General features: G+C 43.3%; 1 protein-coding gene across 1 annotated transcript; it reads left to right on the forward strand.

The window, feature by feature from the left end:
* The first annotated feature begins 395 nt into the window (after nt 1–395).
* Nucleotides 396–24,119, forward strand: NADK (NAD kinase). The gene is made up of 12 exons (XM_058039333.1): nt 396–466; nt 5,237–5,450; nt 9,777–9,860; nt 13,436–13,565; nt 14,367–14,475; nt 14,724–14,809; nt 15,073–15,175; nt 15,998–16,149; nt 17,106–17,205; nt 18,392–18,549; nt 19,695–19,777; nt 20,838–24,119. Exons 2-12 carry the CDS (start codon nt 5,278–5,280, stop codon nt 20,980–20,982), a joined length of 1,323 nt encoding a protein of 440 aa, XP_057895316.1. The 5' UTR covers nt 396–466; nt 5,237–5,277; the 3' UTR covers nt 20,983–24,119.
* Nucleotides 24,120–24,182: the final 63 nt, after the last annotated feature.

Raw genomic sequence — 24,182 nt, forward strand, 5'->3', positions numbered from 1 at the left:
TTGGAGATGTGACTGTGGGGTGGTGTGAGGGGTGGGATGGCTGGAAATTGGAGGTGTGATGGTCCAGGGGCTGAGGGGTCGTGTGAGGGCTGTGGGATGGCCGGAATTCGGAGGCGTGACTGTGGGGCGCTGTGAGGGATGTGGGCTGGCTGAACGTGCCCGCCGCCCGTATCCCCCACTGGCACCTCCAACGCGGCTAAAACCCGATGCAATCCCAGCTGCTACAGCCCACCCAGCTCCCCCCCGCGGTTAATGACCGCTAATTAGCGCTAATCACCCCTCGGGCCAGAGCCGGCCCCGCGCAGCCGCACCGCCCGCGCCTGCGCGCCGGGCCCGCGGCCGAACCGCGCCTGCGCGGGGGCGGCGGGGAGGGGACGATGGAGGCGCGCAGGGCCCGCCGGCCCCGCGCCCCTCACAGCGCCCAGCGCCGCCAGCAGCGCCGCGGGGCCCGGCCCTGAGCCACGCCGTGAGTGGGGGCGCGGGGGAGCCGTGCGGGGCAGCCCGCGGGGTCCTGAGGGGAGAGCGGGGCGGGTGTCCCCGGTGCGCGTCCCTCTGTCCCCCCGGTCCGTGTTGCCGGTGCGTGTCCCTCTGTCCCCTGCCCGGTGTCTGTCCCCACCGGGGCCGCTCCGTACCCGCGTGTGTCCCAGGTCCCGCATTCCCTCATCCCGGTGGCTCCGGGGCAGCCCCGAGGCCGGCGAACCCTTCCCGCAGGGATGGATCGCGGGCCAGCCCCGCTGGTTGCCCACCGAGGCCGGGTAACGCTTCCCGACTGAATTTGGGGGTGAATTCCAGGTTTTTAGGGACTGAATTTTGGGGTGAATTCCAGGTTTTTATGGACTGAATTTTGGGGTGAATTCCAGGTTTGCAGGGACTGAATTTTGGGTCTTTTTAGGGAAGACCCTCAGGGCTGCTCTCCCCACACAGCTCAGGAGGTGAATCGAGCTCATCCCGGGGCAGTTTGTGCCGGCCAGGACAGGGTATGGATCCTGTCTCCATCCTGGAATGCTGATTTTTCTCCCATTTTCTCTCAGCAGAGCTATTGGGGAGTGGGGATTAATTGCAGGACAGTAAAAACCCCTTCTCTGTGTTGTCATTACAGCGAGGGCCGGATTTGCTGTTCGCCCCCCGAGGTCCCACCCTGGGTTCGGGTGCCCGGGCCGCGCTGGGTCCGGCACATGAAGGGTTAATAATTGGATTTGTTTTGCCTGGGCCGGGCACGCTTGATGCCCAAAACTGCCCGGGTTTGGGTGGAAATAGCATTTGGGTGTGTAATCAAAACCTAAAATTGTATCTGCTGCCAGGCTGCCGGGGTTTAATAGGGGTTGTGGTTCTCTGCAGGCTCGCTGGGATATGAAGTTCTAAACTAAACCAAGCTTTGTCTGTCTGATGATGTCTGTGTGTCTGTTCCATCATTTTTGTGTGTGTGAGAGGGGGTTTAGTGCCTGGGGATGGAGTCATAGGCATGTAACCTCTGCTGGAGTGCTTTATTCAGCAAAACTCAACAAAAGAAAGCTCCACAGAGCAGAGTGATCAAGCACACAGTGCTCTGTAGCAATGGGACAAGAGGTGCAGTTTTACATAGAACATTGTCCTCTTCTGCCCCAAGAGAAAGTCAGTAATAAAGCACAAAATGAGTTTTGAATTACTGATATAATTTCTAAGAAATCACTTGGTGATTTCTTAGAAATTGCTTGGTTAAAGCACTGTGAGGATTTTGTCAGGATGGACCTTACAGTAATCCTATAACCAGGATGATTTAGGGCAGGGCATTGAGCAGGAAAAGTTTGTTATGAAAGAGCAGCTTACAAGCATGGTCGTTATAAAATAAAATTAAATACCCTGGTGATTTGCAGCCTTGCAGCTCCTGGGCTTGTATAAAGGGGGTTTGATGAAACCCTTGGGATGTTCTTGTTCAAGGGAACGTGGAGTGAAATTAAAAATGGGAAACTGCAATAAAACTGGAGTTGGATATGTGTGAGAGGTGATTCACCTGGCTGTTTGTCACCATCACAGGTATTTGTTGTTAAATGTTGACGCTTTCTCAGTTGTCCTTCGTTCTGCAGACATACTTGCTTTTCTTGTGTTGTTTTTAATTTGGCCATGATTTAAAACAGAGCAGCCTTTTCATGAGTTTGTTACCATGTGCTTAAAGGTTTTTTGGATCCCATCCTGGAAGCTGCTCAGTGGCAGTTTTGTCTTATGTCAAGTCTGCTTATTCAATAAAGGTCTTGTGAGGGAATGTTAATTAAACAGTACATGGTGTAAGCTGTGGTTAAAACATCCTGAACTGGAAAGCATTACATGGAGGGAATATCAAGTTCTTAGGCTGTATTTAGTATGTCTGTGCACTTCTTACTTCCACTTTTGTGCTAATCTGATTTTCTTTACTGTCAGCATCTGTCAGATGAGCATTCCTCACTCAAAGCCACGTGGAAACACATCTTGCTTATTACATAAATTATCCTCTGCCTCCTTTGCCCAACTGATGGGCACAAAATTTATATTTCAGCTCAAATTGCCTAAAAATAGAGCTACATTTTTCTAATCTTAGCTGGACAGAGTTGCAGCTCTGTTGCAATGGCTGTTTCCCAAGCCGTGGTCGTCAGAGGTGGCAGAGCCATGAGTTACCCCAGTTAAACATTGATACCTCTCAAGGGCAGGGTGCTATAAATCATTAATGGCTGGCATTAATTGCACCTCTCTGCAGTGATGCTCTCCTCGGGTAAGCCTAAGCTACAGCAGGAGCACTTTCTCATTTGATTAGGTGGTGCTGTCTAATTTAGTAATGAGTCTGAAATTACAGCTGGGTTTTGTGGGTGGTTTTGTTGTCTGCAGGTTGGGGTTCTGGTGAAACAAAGGGAATTTCCCTCAGATTTCTTCACTGGGTGATGATTTCCCACAGCCACACTCCATTTTTATGGTAGCACCAATGTTTGGTTCTCTCTCTGAGCAGGATGAGGTTGAATGATGGGGATTGGCATTCTCTGGGGAATTTCCCCCAGATAATCCTCGTTAAATGATGATTTCCCACAGCCACACTCCATTTTCATGGTTGCACCAATGTTTGGTTCTCTCTCTGTACAGGATGAGGTGGGAGCTTCATAAAGTGATGAAACCAGTGGGAAAAACATCTGCAAATTTTTACTGAACCAACTTTTCCCCCCTGTGTTGGAATCAACTGAGGAATGTGCTGCGCTCTCATGGATACCATTTGTTTATGGTTTAGTGTTTGTTCATACACTGGAAGTTGGTTTCTATTTTTATTCTGATATTCTGATAAGATTTCTTCTCTATTGCTTCAAGTAATGATGACAGCTTACCCACAAGATCTGTACAACTTCTGCAGTTATTTCAAGTTTGGTTTGTTTTGGTTTTGTGGTTTTTGGTTTTTTTATGTCTGCAAAGCTGTGCTCTGACCAGCTGTTTATCTCTCATTTGTGCTGGTTCTTCATGGAACTGAAATCTGCACATTTGTCCTTCTTTTGTCCTGTTTGTTTTGGATCATCTCCCCAGTTTGTCAGAAATGAGTTAAGGGCTTAGGTATTGTCCTCCAGCTTGTTTTTGTCTCTTTTATTTTAAAAGCTGGAGCTTATTAAGGTTATTTCCATGGCATTATCTGACAGGGGTTGATGGGTTTTTTTTCTCTTTGAGTATTTTATTTTCTCTGTTTAATATATGTATCACCCTATAGGAAACTTTATGGTTTTTCCTGACTTTATAGTTTTCCTGTGCCTTGATTCCTTGGCACATACTTAAAGCTTTTTTTTTTTTTTTTTTTTTTTTAATAGCTAAAAAAATTAATTTTATCTCTTGTGTAACTGAAGACACAAATCTGTGCTGGGCCCCTTCTCAGTCTGGGAACACAGTGGTCATTTTTAATTCCAGGAACTTCTGATTACCTTGAAGAACTTCCCAGATTCTTTGGAGAGGTCTTTATTAGTGTGTGCAAACTGTGTTTAGTGTCACATGCTCCTCCAGATTTTCTTGCAGGGACTTTAAAACACTTTAATTGCTGCAAAACAATTATAAAAACCACAGTGGGGGCCCTGGCAGAGCTGCACCCTGGTGAGCAGTGCTGGGCACAGAGCAGGGGCTGCAGAAAACAGGGAATGGCTCAAAGCACAGCTCAGCTCAGCAGCAAAGCTCCTCTGGACAACTCCAGGAGTTCCTTCATGTTAAGCACAACTCCAGTTTTATTGCAGTTTCCCATTCTTAGTTTCACTCTTTTTCCCCTGAACAAGAACTTCCCAAGAGTCATCAGACCACCTTTATACCACCCCAGGACATCCCCCAAAAAGAGCTGCAAAGAGATTGAATTTTATTTTATAACGAGCATGCTTGTAAGCTGTTCTTTCATAACAAACTTTTCCTGCTCAATGCCCTGCCCTAAATCATCCTGGTTATAGGATGACTGTAGGGTTTTTTTGATGTTCAGCATGTTATCTACTGAGAGAAGAGGGATTGAGATAGCAAATTTCTGTTTTTCCTTGAGCCGGCTGCAGCCACCCCAGGACACCTTTACCTGCAGAGCTATTTCAGCTCCTAAAATGACCTGAGGTTGAACTTTAGGGCATAGGAAGTGCTGATTTTTTTTTAAATTTTGCTATTTGGGGTAATCTCTTCCTGATGTCTTAATTTGTTATTTTTTATTGTTATTTTTGTTTATTTTATAATTGCTTAGATCACTCATCTCTCTTTTTTTCTTTTCTTTTGTTTTCCTTCTAAAAGTAGAAGAGAAAACCTTTGGCAGTTCCTTAAGGACAGAAAGAAAAAAACCAAAGTTTTTATTATATTTATATAATATTATATATTTTTATTATATTTCTATAATAAATATAACAAATATATACTATATTATATATAATATTATATATAATATACATTATATATGTTATACTATATATTATATACTATATATACTATATGTTATAGATTAGCTATTATAAATAGAATTATATATATTCTGCAAGGCTGCAGATCACCAAGGGATTTCATTTTATTTTATTTTATAACAACCATGCATGTCAACTGTTCTTTCATAACAAACTTCCTTTTCAATGCCCTGCCCTAAATCATCCTGCTTATAGGATTACTGTATGGTTTTTTTGATGTTCAGCCTGTTGCCATAACAAATTTCTGTTTTTCCTTGAGCCGGCTGCAGCCACCATGGGAATTGAAAGGAAAGCTCCGCTCCCTTTGCAAACACTGAGGTTTTTCCTGTCCCTCTCCCCTGCAGGGATTGAATTTCTGCCTGGCTGAGGTTCCTGCAGTGGCAGCATGGAGATGAGTCGGGAGAAGCTGTGTGCCAGCAAGGCTGATGGCAGCTCAGACTCTGCCTACCAGTGCTCGGCGTGCCACGGCGACCAGGACTGGGGCAGCACCAGCCGGGGCCGCGCCAAGTCACGCAGTTTGTCAGCTTCACCTGCCCTGGGAAGCACCAAAGAGTTCAGGTGAGGCCCCTGCTCCTTCCCCCTGCTGCTGGAATAAACCAGGTTTTAGTACTTTTTAAATATGGCCATGAGGGATTCTAAAAATGAACCTCGGAAGGTTCAAAATGAAGGTGGGATGTTGGCTAAGAGCAGACTCAAATCAAAGGTTCATGGCTTGTCAAAACAGGTCCACTCTCCAAAAAATAATCAGTCAGCAGTAGAGGCAATTCTTCAGATTTCTACGAAAGCTCAAGCCAGAGCTTTAGTGCTCTGTGTTAAAAACCTGCGTGTGAGGCAGCAAAAAGTAACTTTGTGTTTGCAGACGGTTTCAGACCCATTCTTTTTTTTTGGAGCCAACTTTCTGATCTCATTCTAAAAATGCCCCTTGGAAGGTTCAAAATGAAGGTGGTTTTTTGACTAAGAGCAGGCTCAAATCAGAGTTTCATGGCTCGTCAAAGCAGGTGTCTGCAGAGCTCAGAGTCTCCAAAAAATTGTTAAAAACCTGCATGTGAGGCAGCAAAAAGTAACTTTGTGTTTGCAGATAGTTTCAGAGTAGTGAGAAACACCCGTTCTTTTTTTGAAGCCAACTTTCTGGTGTCATTCTGAAAATGCACCTTGGAAGGTTCCAAACAAAGGTGGGAAGTTGAAGGTGGGGTATTGACTAAGAGCAGGCTCAAATCAGAGTTTCATGGCTCATCAAAGCAGGTGTCTGCAGAGCTCAGTCTCCAAAACATAATCAGTCAACAGCAAAGACAATTCTTCAGACTTGTACAAAAGCTCAAGCCAGAGCTTTAGTGCTGTGTGTTAAAAACCTGTAAAAAGTGACTTTGTGTTTGCAGACACTTTCAGAGCAGTGAGAAACACCCATTTTTTTTTTAGAGCCAGCAGCTTTCTGATCTCATTCTAAAAATGCACCTGGGAAGGTTCAAAATGAAGGTGGGGAGTTGAAGTGGGGTGTTGACTAAGAGCGGGCTCAAATCCAAAGTTTCATGGCTTGTCTGCAGAGCTCACAGTCTTCAAAAAATAATCAGTCAACAGTACAGACAATTCTTCAGATTTTTACAAAAGCTTTCACTCACGCCAGAGCTTCAGTGCTCCGTGTTAAAAACCTGCATGTGAGGCAGCAAAAAGTGACTTTGTGTTTGCAGATGGTGTCAGAGCAGTGAGAAACACTCTTTTTTTTTTTTTTTTTTGAAGCCAACTTTCTGATGTCACTGCAAGGCTCCTGTCATGTGGGCAGGGTGGGTAGAACTTCTGCTCTGCTGATCTTTGGACCTGCTGTAAATATTGAGCAGCGTCAGGGGCAGCGCCGTGTCGGGATCTTGGGGGAGGCACAGCAGGGCCTGTTCACCTTCCTTGTGCTGGGGCTGTCCCTGAAGCATGGGCAGAGCCACGAGGGAGCTGCTCAGCAGATGCAATTCCTGTGCAGAGCTCCTGCTTTGCTGGTAGGAATGTTCTTGGGAGGCAAGAGAAGCCACGGGTGAGGCTGAGGGCACAGGGGGTGGTGAAGGGAGGTGACTGAAACCTTGGGAGGTTAGGAAAGAGCTGCTCTGGGTTTGTAGTTAAGGGTGTTTGATGCTTTAGGGAAAGAACTGCTCTGGGTTTGTAGTTCAGTGGGTTTGGTGCTTCTGGGAAGTGTCTTCTGAGGGCTGTGCTCTGTTGGAGCTCTGGTCATTGTGTAAGATTGGATATTCCTGGTGGTTTTCCCTTCTCTACTCAAACCTTTCACTCAGTCTGCATAGAAAGTCTAAATTTTTGTGTATTATTTTCCAGCTAAACAGCTCCTTTTTCAGCCAGAAGTGCTCTGTCTTCTGAGGGCTGTGCTCTGCTGGAGCTCTGGTCTATGTGTAAGATTTGATATTTAATCTGTGCTGTAAAACCTGGTGGTTTTCCCTTCTCTACTCAAACCTTTCAGTCAGTCTACATAGCAAGTCTAAATTTTTGTGTATTATTTTCCAGCTAAACAGCTCCTTTTTCAGCCAGAAGTGCTCTGTCTTCTGAGGGCTGTGTGTGCTCTGTTGGAGCTCTGGTCAATGTGTAAGATTTGATATTCCTGGTGGTTTGCCCTTCTCTACTCAAACCTTTCACTCAGTCTGCATAGAAAGTCTAAATTTTTGTGTATTATTTTCCAGCTGAACAGCTCCTTTTTCAGCCAGAAGTGCTCTGTCTGTTGTGGGTTTCATTCAGGGTAATTGCTTCTGAGATTTTCCTTCATTAGGATGCTCTGCAGTCGTTCTCTGGTGTCTTCACTGCAGAGCTGAATTGTCTCAAGGCATTTTGCAGGCTGGCAGGAAATGCTGCTCTCAGGTTCCTCTGTGCTGCTCTGCTCCAGGTAGCTGCCCAGCTGCTGGGAACTGATAAATAGATTTTCCTCAAAGATGTGCAATTTCCAGGACATTGCTGCTCATTCTCAGCAATGGCAGCCTGGCTGGGAATAACTTGAATTTCTGTTCACTCTTTATTGAGCACTAATAAAACCATGTGGAATCTCAGGGAGAATTTACACCACTTCTTAATTAGGGCTTGCAGAGGAAACTTTTGGAATGTTATGAAGGTCAGACTGGATATTTAAAGCCTCACATGGGAACAGAATTTGGCCAATTACTGGGAGTGGCATCAAATAATGACCTGTGTTGGGAGAGGGCAAAAATTGGAATTATCTGGGAGAAGCAGGAGTGGGGCAAGAAGTGGGAGGTGATGCTGCCAGGGTGTTATTTAACCATGCTAATGCCAAGGGTAATTGTTCACAAGTAGATAAAGACTTCTCTTCCCTTTGCCCACATTGATAGACAAGTTAATCTCTTGTTATGTCAGTCCTTGCTCATTTTTCTGTTTTAGTATCAGTGAGGTAAAGTTTATCAAACACTTAGTAATGCTCTTATCTGACTGGGTCAGTCATGCCTGGATTACAAATGGAAAAGAAATTATTTTGGTTTTGTTTTTGGAATTCAGATCTTAGACTGGCATATTTTATTGGGCAAGGAACTAATAAGATGTTGCTGTTGTTCCTTAATTATATGTTTAACCTGTGATCTGGTTTTGATTTTTATTAAATTTCTGAGGGTTTTTTTAGCTCTAGGACTGAGTCATCAGGCTGGCCTGGGCTGCTTTGTAACACACAATGGAAGGCACTGCAGTGATGATTGCTGCAAGCAAGATGTGATTGAATTAAGCCCAGGAAATAAATGTTTCCCCTTTTTTATAATGCAATAATTCTAATAGCAGTCACATAATGCTTGAACAGTTCCATGGCTTGAGCAAGTTTTGCTGCCAGTTCCAGGAGTTTGGGAGGAAGGTGAGGCAGAAGAGTTGTGGCTTTCTCCAGCTAATCTCATCCTAGAGCCAGGAATAACCCTGTGTCCTGGTGGGATTCAGTTCTGAGGATAAATGGCACCTCAGAGCCCCTGTTTCTTTGAGGACAAATATTTTATTAGAGAAATAAATGGGGGGAAACAGCAATTCTTCTTCAGCCTGATACTGGAGATACAAGTCTCCATGTGCCTCAGGGTTGAAGAATTTGTTTGATTAATTTATTAATTTAAATGACCAAGACACTGTGACTTAAAAACACCTGGAGGTGTTTGTGGTGGTGTTTGCAGGGGCTCAGGATGAGGAAGGGATGAGAATCCTGACTCCATGTTTCAGGAGGCTGATTTATTATCTTATTATATATATTATATTAAAAGAAAATGATCTATTAAAACTATACTAAAAGAATAGAAAAAAGGATTTTATCAGAAAGTTTGAGAAGAATAAAAAAGAATGGTAATAAAATCTTGTGACTGCTCACAGTTCTGACACAAGTAGTTCATTAGTTATCAAGTAAAAATAATTTTCTAAATCACATTCTAAAGCAGCAAAACATGGAAAAGCTGAAGCTTCTCAAGAGAAAAAAATCTTAATAAAAAGGTTTTTCATAAAATATGTCCATGACTGGTGTTGGAGAGCTCCTTGTCAAGTGACACACTGGGAAACCCAAAGCCCTCAGAGGGGAGAGCACTCACTCAGCTGTTTTAGCTGTGTTTATACCAGATTCAGCCATTCTAAAATGTGCTTTTAGGTAAGGTGTAGTGCTTTGAGAACCACAGAATAAAAATGTTCTATGCAAAATGTGCTTTTAGGTAAGGTGTGGTGCTTTGAGAACCACAGAATAAAAATGTTCTGTGCAGGCCCTGGGAAGGTGAGAGCTGCTCTGCACAGTGACCTGCCTGGGAAGCACTCGTGGGTTCAAGGAATGCTCTTTGCCCTGAGCTCTTGGTGCAGCTGCTGCAGAGCAGGATTGGTGCTGGGGCAGGCAGGCAGAGGCAGTTTGTCAGCACATCTCACTGCTTGTCCTTCTGCCCTCAGGAGAACACGTTCCCTGCATGGACCATGCCCAGTGACCACGTTTGGACCAAAGGCCTGCATGCTGCAGAATCCCAAAACCATTATGTGAGTATTCCTCCAGCAGTGGCACTCTGCTCCTGCTGGGGCAAAGAAAACCACTCTGCTTTTCCTCTGCTTCCACTTTGTTCACCTCATAATCAGAATTCTCAGAATCTCCAGGTTGGAAGGGACCTTAAAGATCCCAAACCCTCAACTCAGCCCTGGCACTCAGTGCCACACCCAGGGATGGTGACTCCACCACCTCCCTGGTTCCTGGGAATTCCCAGAATTCCCTCAAATTCTCAGAATCCCCAGGTTGGAAGGGACCTTAAAGATGCCAAACCCTCAACTCAACCCGGGCACCCAGTGCCACATCCAGGGATGGTGACTCCACCACCTCCCTGGTTCCTGGGAATTCCCAGAATTCCCTCAAATTCTCAGAATCCCCAGGTTGGAAGGGACCTTAAAGATCCCAGCCCTCAACTCAGCCCTGGCACCCAGTGCCACATCCAGTCTTTGTTAAACACCCAGGGATGGGGACTGCAGCACCTCCCTGGGCAGCCATTCCAGAACTTTATCACCTTTCTCTAGAAAACTTTATCACCTTTCTGGAAAAACTTTCTTCCCAATATCCAACCTGCATTTCCCTTGGTGCAGCTCAAGGCTGTGCCCTTTGGTTCTGTCATTTCCTGGAGAAAGAGCCCAACCCCAGCTGAGCACATGAACCTTTCAGGAGCTGTGCAGAGTGACAAGGTCACCCCTGAGTCTCCTTTTCTCCAGGCTGAGTACCCCCAGCTCCCTCAGCACTGTGTTTGTATTTTATGTTTGCATTTTACCTGTATTTAGAGGTTTTCATGTTGCTTGATTGCCATCCTGGGGTCAGTTTTGCCGAGTTGGCATGACCTGCAAATCCATGGTTTGGTGTCTAAAAGGGCAACTCCCATATTTCCAGCTCAATAAAAGTTCTTTATTGCACCACAAGGGGAGGAAGAGGAGCTGTTCTGTGTGCTGTGAAATCTGAGGGGAGCCTTCTCCCTCCCTTGGTGATCATGTTTAAATTTGTGCTTTCAATTTTTCTGTTTGGTCTCTGGTACTTTCAGTTAAAGCAAGTTTGCTTTTAGACTGTTGATAAATGTGGGAATAAGGGCTGGTTTCTGCCTAGTGGGGCAAATAAACATTTTAATTTTGTAGATTGACAAAGTTCAAGTCTTGCTTTCTATACTTAATAAATGGGGTCCTGGCTTGGCCAGGTGAGGAATTTCAGGCTTTAACCAAGGTGGTGCTCCCTGGTTTTGGGGGGCCCTGGCACAGAGGTGTCCAAAACCAGGTTGGACATGGCTTGGAGCCACCTGAGATGGTGAAGATGGGACTGGATGAGCTTTAAGGCCCTTCCAACCCAAACCATTCTATTTTTTGCCCCTTAAAAAAAAAAAAAGTTTTCTTTAATTGCTCTTCCAGTAAACTGTAAGTCATTGCAGCCAATGTTTATTTGCCCAAATCTCTGCCTCACTAGACTGTGACCTTCCTGGTGATATCCAAGGCTTTCCTGGGAAATCCCACCCAGATCCCTCCCTTTGGCAGCTCAGAGCTTCCTCATTCTCCTGGTTCTGTGAGGAGCCCTGGGTGCTGCATGCTGTGTTTACCCACCTGACTGGGAATTTGCTCCTCCCAGGGGCTGGCCCAGCCCTGGGATATAAAACCAGGGCCAGGATCCTGCCAGGGAAACCTTGGGCTGGGAGCAGAGCTGTCCCGGGCTGCTGAAGGCAAGGATTTGTTTGAAAAAGCAAATTGGAAATTACTTCTGCTGCACACGAGGTTTTGTGGGTTTTAAAAACAAGCAAAACCTTGTTGGTGTTTTTTCCCCTCTGCTGTGGGTAATTTTGTTAAACTCTCCTCACTGGAGAAATTATTTTTAACAGAAATCATAGTTTTTATGTGCAGATTTAAGTTAGGGAAGGTTTGGTGTCTCTCAATACAACCAGCAGCTCTAGAACTTGCAAATTTGCTTTTTGATGAGCAGATGAATGGAATGAACACTCAGTGAAGAAAGGATCAGGGGGCTTGTGCTCTTGAGAGAAGGGGAAATCAAATCCCTGTTTATTTTTCTTCAAATGGGATTTTCTTTATGAAACCTTGCCTCGAGGATCTGGAGTAAAGTTTTCCACAGGATTTTTTGTAAAGCCTCGCAATTTTTTATTGGAATTGATTGAAATCTTCAGTAGAAGAAAAAAACATTTTTTAAGGGAAACATGTATTCCTCTGAGGTTGCAGTTATTAATAAGTGATAAAAGCCTCAGCATTTTATTTTATTTGGAGCTGTTACATTTGCCTGAGCCCTGGAAAGAAACATGAAGATCTTAAAGCAAGTTATGAATAACTTTTCATTCAGTAGAAGTGCATGGAATTGGTGAGTACAGCTGAACCAGGCAGGCTGTTTGAATGGAGTTGGTGCTAATTCTGGCTTTGTTCAGTGCTGCAATCCCTATTTCTTGTCAGCATTATTGATATTAGAGCCCTGCATTAACCTTCAGTTTCTGCTGAACGTGAGCATTGAAATCAAATGGATTTTAAATTTACATTTAGAGTGTTGGATGGGGAAAAATGAAGCTGTGACTTTTTCAGATCCTCTAATTGAATATTTCTCCTTTGAGTCAGCACTAAACCAGGAGGAAGCAGTGGTGTCAGTTCAGGAACTTTTTCTGAGAGTTTTGTGGTGCTTCTGTTGGCAAAGTTCATTCACAGGACAGCAGGGACCAGAGTTATTAATTCTGTGTTATCACCTGTGTGTATTAAAGCACAGAAACATCCCTGAAATGGGAATTACTGCTTTTCATTCAGAAACATCCCTGCAATGGGAATTATTGTATTTCATTCAGAAACATCCCTGAAATGGGAATTATTGCCTTCAGAAATGTACTGCAATGGGAATTACTGCCTTTCCCTCAGGAACATCCCTGCAATTGGAATTATTGCATTTCCCTCAGGAACATCCCTGAAATGGCAATTACTGCATTTCATTCAGAAATATCACTGCAATGGGAATGATTGCTTTTCCCTCAGGAAGATCACTGCAATGGGAATTATTGTATTTCCCTGCCTGGTATGTAGGGCTGTGTGTTCCCCATACATTAATAAATAAATTCACATCCCTGCAATGGGAATTATTGCCTTTCCCTGCCTGGTTCACAGGGCTATGTGTTCCCCATACATTAATAAATAAATTCAGATCCCTGCAATGGGAATTATTGCCTTTCCCTGCCTGGTGTGTAGGGCTGTGTGTTCCCCATACATTAATAAATAAATTCAGATCCCTGCAATGGGAATTATTGCAGTTTCCTCAGGAACATCCCTGCAATGGGAATTATTGCCTTTCCCTGCCTGGTTCACAGGGCTGTGTGTTCCCCATATATTAATAAATAAATTCAGATCCCTGCAATGGGAATTATTGCCTTTCCCTGCCTGGTGTGTAGGGCTGTGTGTTCCCCATACATCAATAAATAAATTCAGATCCCTGCAATGGGAATTATTGCCTTTCCCTGCCTGGTTCACAGGGCTGTGTTCCCCATCCTGGAGGATGGATTTTGGCCAGGTCAGGAGGGTGTCAGACCCTGTGCTGATGTTTGGGTGTTTGTGTCCCCCAGGCACATCCAGGACCCAGCAAGCCAGCGGTTGACATGGAACAAACCTCCCAAGAGTGTCCTTGTGATTAAGAAGATCCGTGATGCCAGTCTGCTGCAGCCCTTCAAAGAGCTCTGTGTGTACCTCACTGAGGTGAGAAAATTCAAATTACACCTCAGATCTCTCCTGCTGCTGATTCTGTGCAGAGTTTGTGCAGTCAAATCTTCAGCCCCACTGCCACTGGCTGTAATAAAACTTGTTGCAGAATTTAAGATCAGTATGAAGCTTAAAACTGAATTGATGAAATTCATTAAAATTGTTAATTATAAAATTAAATTAATCGAAATTAAGAAGATCCGTGATGCCAGTCTGCTGCAGCCCTTCAAAGAGCTCTGTGTGTGCCTCACTGAGGTGAGAAAATAGAAATTACTGCTGATTCTGTGCAGAATTTGTGCAATCAAATCTTCATCCCCACTGCCACTGGCAGTACTAAAAAATTTCTTGTGCAGAATTTAAGATCAGTATGAGGCTTAAAACTAAATTTATTAAATTAATTAAAATAATTAAAGTAAAAATTTCCATTCTGCTTGCAGTTCTGAATTACAGGAGTGGTATATAATTTTAAAAAACATTTAAGCCTTGAGCAAACACAGCATTATTGCTGTATCTGTAATCTATAGTCCAAATCCCAAGCTTTAATTTATTACATTTAAATATTTATTTAAATTTTTATTTAAATTTAAACATGTATATATTTATATAAATTTAAGCATTTATTAAATGTTCTGTGCATGCTGCAGAATTCTCATCAGGATCAAATCACACATTAAAAACAGCCAGCAGATGCAGAACACTACTGTAAATATTATTTATAGAACTAAATAAATGGAAATTATGGAGAGAATTAAGTGTGTTGTCGGGAGGTCCCTCACAAGTTTATTTCTCTCTCTTCAGGAGAACAACATGATAGTGTATGTAGAAAAAAAAGTATTGGAAGACCCTGCTATAGCTAATGATGAGAATTTTGGACCAGTGAAGAAGAAATTTTGCACCTTCAGAGAAGGTATGGAAAGGATTTCTTAAAAGGACAGTTGTATTTTTTTTTCTTGGTGTTTTCTTAATTGTTGGGTCAGATTTTTAAAACTTTTATATCTTTTGCAGGCAGTTGTTACATCTTAATTGTGCTTTTTTATATATGTGAGGGAATGTTTGTATGCTGCAAATTGTAACTTTTCTTCCTAAATTTTGTTAGGAAATTAAGAATGTGGATACAATTGAAATGAAAACTTTTTATTTCAATGTTTCTCCTAGACTATGATGATATCTCCAATCAGATAGACTTTATCATATGCCTGGGAGGAGATGGGACCTTGCTTTATGCTTCTTCACTTTTCCAGGTTGGTTCTTATGGGAAATAAACCCATAAACCTTTTCTTTTGGAAGTATTTAAAAGTGTTTTTTCCCCCTCTTTTTTCCTGAGTTCAGCATTTGTCTTTTGTTCCTCATTCTCAATTTTTTACCTTGTGAAAATCATTTAAATATGTTATTTTTTATGAAGCACACTTGAAGTTTCATCAATAGTCACAATATTTACAGGCAAATAGTTGAAGTATGGATTGCTTTGACTGAGTAGCTTTAAAACTCTTTTCTTTATTGATAGGGTAGTGTACCTCCAGTTATGGCTTTTCATCTGGGATCCCTTGGATTTCTTACTCCATTTAATTTTGAGAATTTTCAGTCCCAAGTCACTCAGGTTATAGAAGGTAAATTTAAGGGGACAAGGTGTGGTGTTTGTTTGTTACTTTTTCTTAATAAATTCTTTTAGGGCAGCCCTTAAGATTTGAAACTTGAGAAATGCACCTTAAATTACCAAAAATGCACCTTAAATTACCAGAAATGTATCTTAAATTACAAAAAATATATCTTAAATTACCAGAAACATATTTTAAATTAACAGAAGTTTTGCATTGCATTGACCCATCCAGTGCTGCTCTCTGTACTGCTCTGTAAAAAAAAAAAGGGCTAAGAAATAACTTTATTTAGTAAATATGTGTAAGATAATGTAGAATTTATGTTAAATGGCAACTAAACATAGAAATAAAGTGCAGTGTTTAAATACTGAGAAGTCAGGCAAATAAAGTATTTGAGGAAATAAATTCTTTTGAGTTGCATCCAAAGTAGATCCTGCAGAGATGTTTAAAACTCTCACTAGAATGTTCTCTTTTAACACATGTTTCTAATGCTTTAATTTTCTTTAAGCTTAGCTTTTGTCTTACTGGAGATCACGAGCCCAACAGTATTTTCCCATTTTAATCATGTCTATATAAAACTGAAATTTTCTTTTAACATAATAAGAAAAGTGGGAAGGGACTGGCTTAAAATTTGGCTTTGATTTTTGCTCGTTGCTACTAAAAATCAATTTTGAGCTTCAGCCAAGTGCAGCCAATTATGTTGTGAATGAAACTGGGAGTGTTGGAAGCTCAGGAATAGCTGGGTGGGGTTTGCTAGAGTGGGTTAGTCACTGCTGGGGTGATTTCCTGGGCCAGAATCTCCTTTTTTGAGTGTTTTCCCTGTTTTTGCTCCAGGTAATGCTGCTCTGGTGCTGCGGAGCAGGCTCAAGGTGAAGGTGGTGAAGGAGCACAGGGACAAAGGCTCAGTGCAGAATGGGATAGAGGAGAATGGAGTCGTGTCTGCAAGCCTGGAGAAAGAAGTGGGCAAACAAATTATGCAATATCAGGTTAGAGGAAAAAACAAACAAAAAAAAAAACCCCAAGATATTGTGTGTAATTTGTATTTGTTTCATTAAAGTTCTCCCCAGCAGTGTGGGGCTGGGCTTTGCTCAATTTCCCAGTTTTTTTGCTGCACAATTTCCTTTGTGCAATCACAAGTGCTCATCTCACACTTTGCTCTAGAAATAATTTCACGGGGTTGTTTAGGCTGGGAAATATCTCCAAGCTTGAGTCCAACCTTCCTTCCATTTGAGAACAAAGTAGTAGTTCTAAATCAGCCACACCAGACATAAATGAGAAGAAAAACCCTGCACATTGTTAGTGACCAGCTCCTGGGGAGTAATGCTTAAAATAGAGATAATTTCACAGAATTGTTTAGGCTGAGAAATATCTCCAAGCTTGAGTTCAGCCTTCCTTCTGTTTGAGAACAAAGTAGTTCTGAAGTCAGACACATCAGACATTTACATTTTTATATTCTCAGAATTCTTCTCATTTTTTTAAATGAGAAGAAAAACCCTGCATGTTGTTAGTGACCAACTCCCGGGGAATAATCCTTAAAACAGAAATAATTTCACAGAATTGTTTAGGCTGAGAAATATCTCCAAGCTTGAGTCCAACCTTCCTTCTGTTTTGGAAACAAAGTAGTAGTTCTAAAGTCAGGCACACCAAATGTTCTTATAAATAAGGAAAACTCTGCATGTTGTTAGTCACCACCCCTGGGGATTAATTCTTAAACTTCAAAACTTAATTTTTAAAATTAAGAATTAAATCTAATTAAATATTCAAAACTAAATTCTTAAACTTCAGCTGGCACTCGATAGGACAGAAATGTAAAGAGACTTTAATTTGCAGGTACTAAATAACTGAATTTTTAGGAGATGTGGAAAGCCTGTTCAGTTTTTGACATTTATTTCCCTGCCAAGGCAGCAGCAGCAGGCTGCAGTGATGTTTGGTGTCGTGGCAGGTCCTCAATGAGGTTGTGGTGGATCGTGGCCCTTCCTCCTACCTGTCCAACGTGGATGTGTTCCTGGATGGGCACCTGATCACCACGGTGCAGGGGGATGGTGAGTGCTGCTCCCAGCTCAGGGCCAGCCTGGCTTGCCTGGGGATTTTCTCTCCTGGAAACAGCTCCAGTTCACTGCTGACAGCAAACAGAGTGTGCAAAGAATGGCTGTGTTCCTACAGTGAGGCTTGAGGTGCTGAAAGGTTTTGTTTATGGGCATGTGAGGGCAGGTAGCTCTTTTTTGGGATGTTATATTTCAGGCTAAAGGTAAGAAATAGCTCAGAAAGATTGGCTTGGATACCTGGGATTGCTGAAGGCAAACAACTCAACTCATAAAGAGCAGGAGTTATCTTTCATTTTTTTTCTTTAAGAGCTTTAAAGTCACTGTTACACAATTGTGTAACCTGAGTTTGTGCAACTCCTGAAAGCACGTGGCAGGGTCAGGGGGGAACTTCTCACTTTGTGTGTGCTGGGCTGCAGTGGAGCTGGGAAATGCAAAGGAAGGGCTTCACTTTGGTTCAGTGCTGCTGGCCCTGTCCTGTTGCTGTCCCCAGGGGTGACAATGGGATATGTTGGTGTCCTCCAGAGCAATCCCTTGTTGTTAATGCTGCTGTCCCTGTGCTGTTGCTGTCCCCAGGGGTGACAATGGGATATGTTGGTGTCTCCCAGAGCAATCCTTGGTTCAGTGCTGCTGTCCCTGTCCTGTTTGCTGTCCCCCGGGATGTGTTGGTGTCCCCCAGAGCAGTCCCTGGTGGTTCATGCTGCTGTCCCCAGGGGTGAAGGGGATGTGTTGGTGTCCCCCAGAGCAATCCCTGTTGATGTTCCTGTGCTGTTGCTGTCCCCAGGGGTGACAATGGGATATGTTGGTGTCCCCCAGATCAATCTTTGTTCATGCTGCTGTCCCTGTCTGTTGCTGTCCTCAGGGGTGACAATGGGATATGTTGGTGTCCCCCAGAGCAGTCCCTGGTGTTCATGCTGCTGTCCCTGTCCTGTTTGCTGTCCCCAAGGGTGACAATGGGATGTGTTGGTGTCCCCCAGAGCAATCTTTGTTCATGCTGTGTCCCTGTGCCGTTGCTGTCCCCAGGGGTGACAATGGGATGTGTTGGTGTCCCCCAGAGCAGTCCCTGGTGGTTCATGCTGCTGTCCCTGTGCTGTTGCTGTCCCCAGGGGTGACAGTGGGATGTGTTGGTGTCCCCCAGGGCAGTCCCTGGTGTTCATGCTGTGTCCCTGTCTGTTGCTGTCCCCAGGGGTGATCGTGTCCACGCCCACCGGCAGCACCGCGTACGCCGCCGCGGCCGGAGCGTCCATGATCCACCCCAACGTCCCGGCCATCATGATCACCCCCATCTGCCCCCACTCCCTGTCCTTCAGACCCATCGTGGTTCCTGCTGGGGTGGAACTCAAGGTGAGCTTCACCTTCATTTTATTGCTGTTTGTGGGTTAAAAACGTCTGGGGTGGGCACTGGAATGAGGGGAGGGTGGGAGGTGTCCTGTGGGAAGCTTCCTCTCACCTGGGGCTGGATCCCACCAAGTCTGGCTCAAGATTATGCCTTTCTTTAGAAGAATTTGCCCCCTCAAATTGAAGAATTTGCCCCCTCAAATTGAAGAATTTGTCCACTTTGATAAATTTAATTGGAATATTTTACCCTTTTCCAACAGGACTGTAGCTCTGTAACATTCTACAGAATGGGAATTCCTACATTTGCATCCTGAAAAATGTTCCATAATCTTGGCTAAAAGTGCCTGTAAATGATCAGTGAAGGGAATCAAAAATTCTCCTTTCATGCAGAAATATTGCAGATCTTCAGTGTACACTGGTAGCACTATCTGCAATTCAGCATTTAGGTTTTTTAAATATTGTCTTGCAGAAAAAAAGACATTTTAATAGCTGAATATAAGATAGACTTGGTTAAGGGGTATTTTGCAAGGAAGAATCCTTTTGTCCTGGGGGTGTTGGAGGATTAGTATTGAGAAATAAATGTGTTCTGCACTTTTTGTTCCTGTTTTACAACATAAATTCAATGTTTATTCATGGCACAGCTCTCAGCCCACACTTTCATGTCAGTGGGTGTTACTGGCCAGTGGTAGTTAATTCTTTTAATGGGAATGTAATTTAAATAAGAGCCAAACTTCCTAAATTTGATACCTTTGGATTCATTATGTATTAAAATGTATTTTTTTGGATTAACTTCATTATTTTTCTGGAAAGGAAAGCTAATTCAGCTCCTCAATTAAAGTTACAGGAATTAAAACTGAATTAAAGTTACAGGAACTGAACTGGACTGGAAGGAAGGGACGGGCTGGAACTGGAAGGTCTGTGTGGGTTATGACCTTGTACTTATAAAAAGTGGATTTACTGCATATAGAAAAACATATTTATAAACAAAAAATAAAGGTTTGGAGCTTGAGTGGTGTTACTGCACTGCTGCCATGGACAGCTGAGGAATTCCAGTGCTAGTTGGAGCTCCAAGGGCTGAGTTCTGCCTCAGAGGGAGGTGGAGGAGGTGTTTGTTCCTTGCTCTGGAGTTTTGGACCATCCCTGTTTTGCAGATCATGCTCTCCCCTGATGCCAGGAACACGGCGTGGGTTTCCTTTGATGGAAGGAAGAGGCAGGAAATCTGCCATGGAGACAGGTCAGACCTTTCTGCTGATTGTATTATCTCTAAGTATAGAAAATCCTGATTCATGCAGCTCCTTCATCTCCAACATCTGCCAAAAGGGTTTTTGGCAGTGAGGGAGAAGCTTTTATAAACCCTAACACCTCCCAGAGCACAGACTGCACTAAAAGGATTTCATTTCTAACTTGAGTTCTTCAGATCTGCCCATAAAAGCAAGTGAAATGTTCAGACTGTAAACATTGCATGGGCTTATCTTTAGAAAACTCTAAATTTTAACTTCAAGATAAATCTTAGGAATTCTGAAAGATACAAAGCAACAGGAGCTGCCTGTGAGCACAGGTGCTGGAATACTCCACACGGATTAAACTGGGTTAACTGGGAGGGGTTGTGGTCACTTGCTGTGGCCCTGAGTGAGCAGAAGGGTGTGAAGTCCCTCAGTTTTGTGTTCAGAATGTGCTGTGGAGGTGTTAAAGGCAGCTCTGGGAGGGAGATTGGCAGATTGGTTTTTCAGGATGCCCTTTTTCCTCTTGGCCCACACAAGGTGCCATGAAGGAAAATATAGAGCTGGGTGTAACCCTCCATCCTGAGCAGGTTTTATTCCCTCTGAGCTTGGGTAATTTATAAAGGAATTTGGATCATCTATAAAGGAGTTCAGGAGCCCAATAAAGATTCAAACCCAAGGTTTGACCCTTGGTTACATTCTGGAATCCTTGGGCTTGTTGCTTAAAACTTGAAACTGAAAAGTGCCCAGTAAAGATTCAAACACCAGGTTTGGCCCTTGGTTAGACTCTGCAATTTTTGGGTTTATTGCTTAAAACTTGAAAGCCAAAGGCCAAGGTGATGCCCTGGGTTTCCTTTGTCCCTGTGTGGGTGCAGGATGCCATGGAGGGTTCCCAGACACGTCACACAGAGCGTCCCCAGAACTTTGCTGGTTATTCTGAGATCAGCTGTGGCTCTGATCACTGAGCATGGAGAGCTGCTGCTCGGCAGTGAATCAGCTCCGTGCTGGGTGGGACAGGCTGGGGGTTGTTCAGGTTGTTGCTGTCCCTGCTTGACTTGCCCTGTGCTGTTGCAGTATCAGCATCACTACCTCCTGCTACCCCCTGCCCTCCATCTGCTTCCGGGACCCCGTGAGCGACTGGTTCGAGAGCCTGGCCCAGTGCCTGCACTGGAACGTGCGCAAGAAGCAGAACAACTTCGGTGTGGAGGAGGAGTTCTGAGTGTGCCCCGCCAGCAGGGCTCTGGCAGGGCAGGGGGGCACAATCCCTCCCCTCTGTTGCATTTTGGAGCAGTGGGATGTGGCAGAATCCCTCCCCTCTGTTGCATTTTGGAGCAGGGCAGTGTGGCAGAATCCCTCCCTTCTGTTGGATTTTAAAGCAGAGGAATCTGGCAGAATCCCTCCCTTCTGTTGGATTTTGGACCAGGGGAATGTGGCAGAATCCCTCCCTTCTGTTGGATTTTGGACCAGGGGAATGTGGCAGAATCCCTCCCTTCTGTTGGATTTTGGAGCAGGGGAATGTGGCAGAATCCCTCCCCTCTGCTGGATTTTGGAGCTGCCCTGTGGTTGTGGTTGATGTCCCTCAGGGGTTGGGATTGGGGAGGGTTTTGCTCCTTCCTGTGCATCAGGAGGGGAGTGGAAGGCTCTGATGGTTCTGAATTTCCTTCCAATGAGCAGTGGATTATTCCTGACTGCTATCCAAAACCACATCTGCAGATTTGATTGTAACCTCTGACTTACCAGTTCCATGGTAGGCTGAATGTAGCTACACTAGGGAAAAGTGGCAGCAGAAAAGTGGCATTAAAATCTTCCATTTGATAGGTTATAACTCCATTTAACACTGCTAGGAACAGAAAGGCTCTGAGAAGTTTTCTTTTTAAAAATAATAGTTTTTCTTTGTTATCTTGCCCAGAAAATACTTTCTTACTTGCAAGTGTGACACACTGAAGAAACATCCACAAAGGATGTTTTTTTATTAATAGATGGAATTAGTAATAAAAAGTATATATTTTTAATATATACATTTCTTTCTCTTGTGCCCATTTGAGCAGTGGTTGACCCTGGCTGTCAGCACTGTGGAAATAGCCACAAACAGCAGGGATGAGCATTGATTATTTGTAGCTGAGCTGATTCACAGCTCTGCACTTCCTCTTGGTGGGAATCATCCATGTGCTGGTTTTTGTTATTATTTTTGTTTGATTCCCTGGGATAAATGGTAGCATTAGAGACTATCATGTTTAAAAATAATAATAATAATTCTCCAAGTGTTCAAGAAGAATCTGGACTTCACTTGCTACTGAATTCACTGTTGTCCTGAAGAAAATATCCTGTTCTGAGATCCTGAATGCCCTCAACTTCCATGGATACCTTCCAACTCTTGGTGCTGAGCAATCCAGGGTGGGATTCTGCATTGCTGGGTGGAGAAATGAGAGGACACATTCCCAGTGGAGTAGCAACGGTGCCTTCAGCACACTCAAGATTATTCTAAGTCTCACATTTACTTTTTTTAAGATGCTTTCAGGTGTTTCTAACTTCTCTCTGTACATATTTTATTGTATGTGCTTTTATGAAAGAACAAAAAAAAAAAAAAAAACCAAACCCCACCAAAAGAACTGGTTGGGGTGGGGGGAAAGGGTTTGTACTGTACTTCAACTGCAAAATAGCAAACCCAAGGATAATGTTTACATTTATGTTCTCTGTGGTGCAGTCTCTTGATCATTTTATCCAAACTTCAGCATTTTCAAGTCTTGCTGCATCGCTCACTGAAGGAAGGGCCAGGAGCTGTTCAGTGCCAAGGAATGAATTTCCTGCCTGAGGTGGGAGTTCCTTGGGCATGAGGGAGAATCTCTGCTGAAATTTCTCATGATTGTCTTACGTTGTTTCTGTGGTCCAAAGTGGAAATGGGAAATGGTTTCATTTCCAGCCTCTGCCTGACCTGTTGTCCTCTGGTGGTTTCAATAATGTCTCATCCCTTTGGGAGGCTGAGCTCATGAAATGCAGGTGAGAGCACTTTTCCAGAAAAGAGAAACAAACTCTTGGTAATGATTTAAAATCACAACGAACAGCGTTGGTATTAATGAACACTTGGTTTGTACATTTTGTAACATAGAATATTGCTTTGGTTTGGTCAAAACCAGATGGATTTTGGGATATCTTGGAGAATATCCAGAGAGCTTTTGGGATTTCTCTTTCACTTGAATCTGCAGTCATTGTTTTATCACTGTTTTGAAGCTGCTTACGGGTTTCCTGAGTGAGTATTCAGTTATTTGATAACTGGTTACTTTTTGAGCTAGAGAAGTGTCAGGCTTTTTTGCTTTGGAACTATTTTATTTAAACATGCAATAATTGAGAGAAGGAGCAGGGTATGGTGTCTAGAGAAACGTGTGGATGAGTGCAGAATGAGCAGTTCTAGGCACACTGGGGAGTGGAAAATCATTTTGCAGAGGTGAAATGATTTATGAGCCTTATCTAGTATTTTTTTAAAGATAAAACTATATTCAGCACTTTTTATTTATGCTTTTTATAATAGTAAAGCTATTCTTGACTAAATTGCCAGACTTTTAATTTTCAGAGTGCACAGGTAATGAAATCTGTAATCAAAGTGTACTGAAGTACTTTAGATCTACATTAGGGGTTGGCTTGAAATTTCTTCTTTCAATTTATCACCTGCTGCAATGGCATTGCTGCCTCTGAGGCTGCTGCAGCTTTGCTTGTACAGAGTTCTGCTGACAAAAGGCATTTTCTGGGGGTGCTGAGCCCAGGCAGAGCTGCAGCCCTGGCTCAGGGATCCAGTCCTGGCTTCTCCAAAAGCTGCCTTGATTCTCTCTGTTAATCCATCACCAATCTGAGTGTACCAAGTCCCTTTCCAAGGCTTTTAATCTGCAAACTGAGGAGAGTGAGGCTGCAGCAGCCCTGGAGTTGTGCATTTCAACTGCTCCAGGAGCAGAAGCAGAAAAAAGCTGAAATGCACCTCACTTTATTGGCAATAAAACCTCCTTGTGCTAATGTAGCTTCTTCAGAATAACTTGGTCAAACTGTGCTAAAAAACAGGGGTTTGCTGATTAAGAGTTTTTAATAAAAGGGTTTACAGGTCACTGGCACCTGCAAATCCTTTCATCTACAAAGGGCCAAAATGGAAGCTGGGAAATTAATTTGTTTTTAAAAAGAAAAAAAGTTATCCTCTGGTAGAAATGGAAGAAGTTGTTACCAACTGTAGTAGGGAATAAAGCAGTGTACTGAATTTTTAAGAGCTAAAATAATCCTGTTACAGATTGTTAACATATTGAAAACTTGGTTTTAAATATTGTTGAGAAACAAAATATTTTTCAATCCTTTCAATAAAACCTTTTTGTAAAGTTGGATTGGTTGATTTGCCCTTTGACTGGGGAGAATAGAAAATAGTGAATTCCCAATCAGTTGCTT

Source organism: Melospiza georgiana, chromosome 22 (assembly GCF_028018845.1).
Source record: "Melospiza georgiana isolate bMelGeo1 chromosome 22, bMelGeo1.pri, whole genome shotgun sequence".
NCBI lineage: Eukaryota > Metazoa > Chordata > Aves > Passeriformes > Passerellidae > Melospiza > Melospiza georgiana.

Excerpts from the sequence above, each read along its gene's own strand:
- NADK (XM_058039333.1), top strand. The coding sequence starts at position 5,278 with ATGGAGATGAGTCGGGAGAAGCTGTGTGCCAGCAAGGCTGATGGCAGC. Across the intron at positions 16,150-17,105 it reads AACAAATTATGCAATATCAG|GTCCTCAATGAGGTTGTGGT; the intron begins GTTAGAGGAAAA and ends GTGTCGTGGCAG. Across the intron at positions 17,206-18,391 it reads CACCACGGTGCAGGGGGATG|GGGTGATCGTGTCCACGCCC; the intron begins GTGAGTGCTGCT and ends TGCTGTCCCCAG.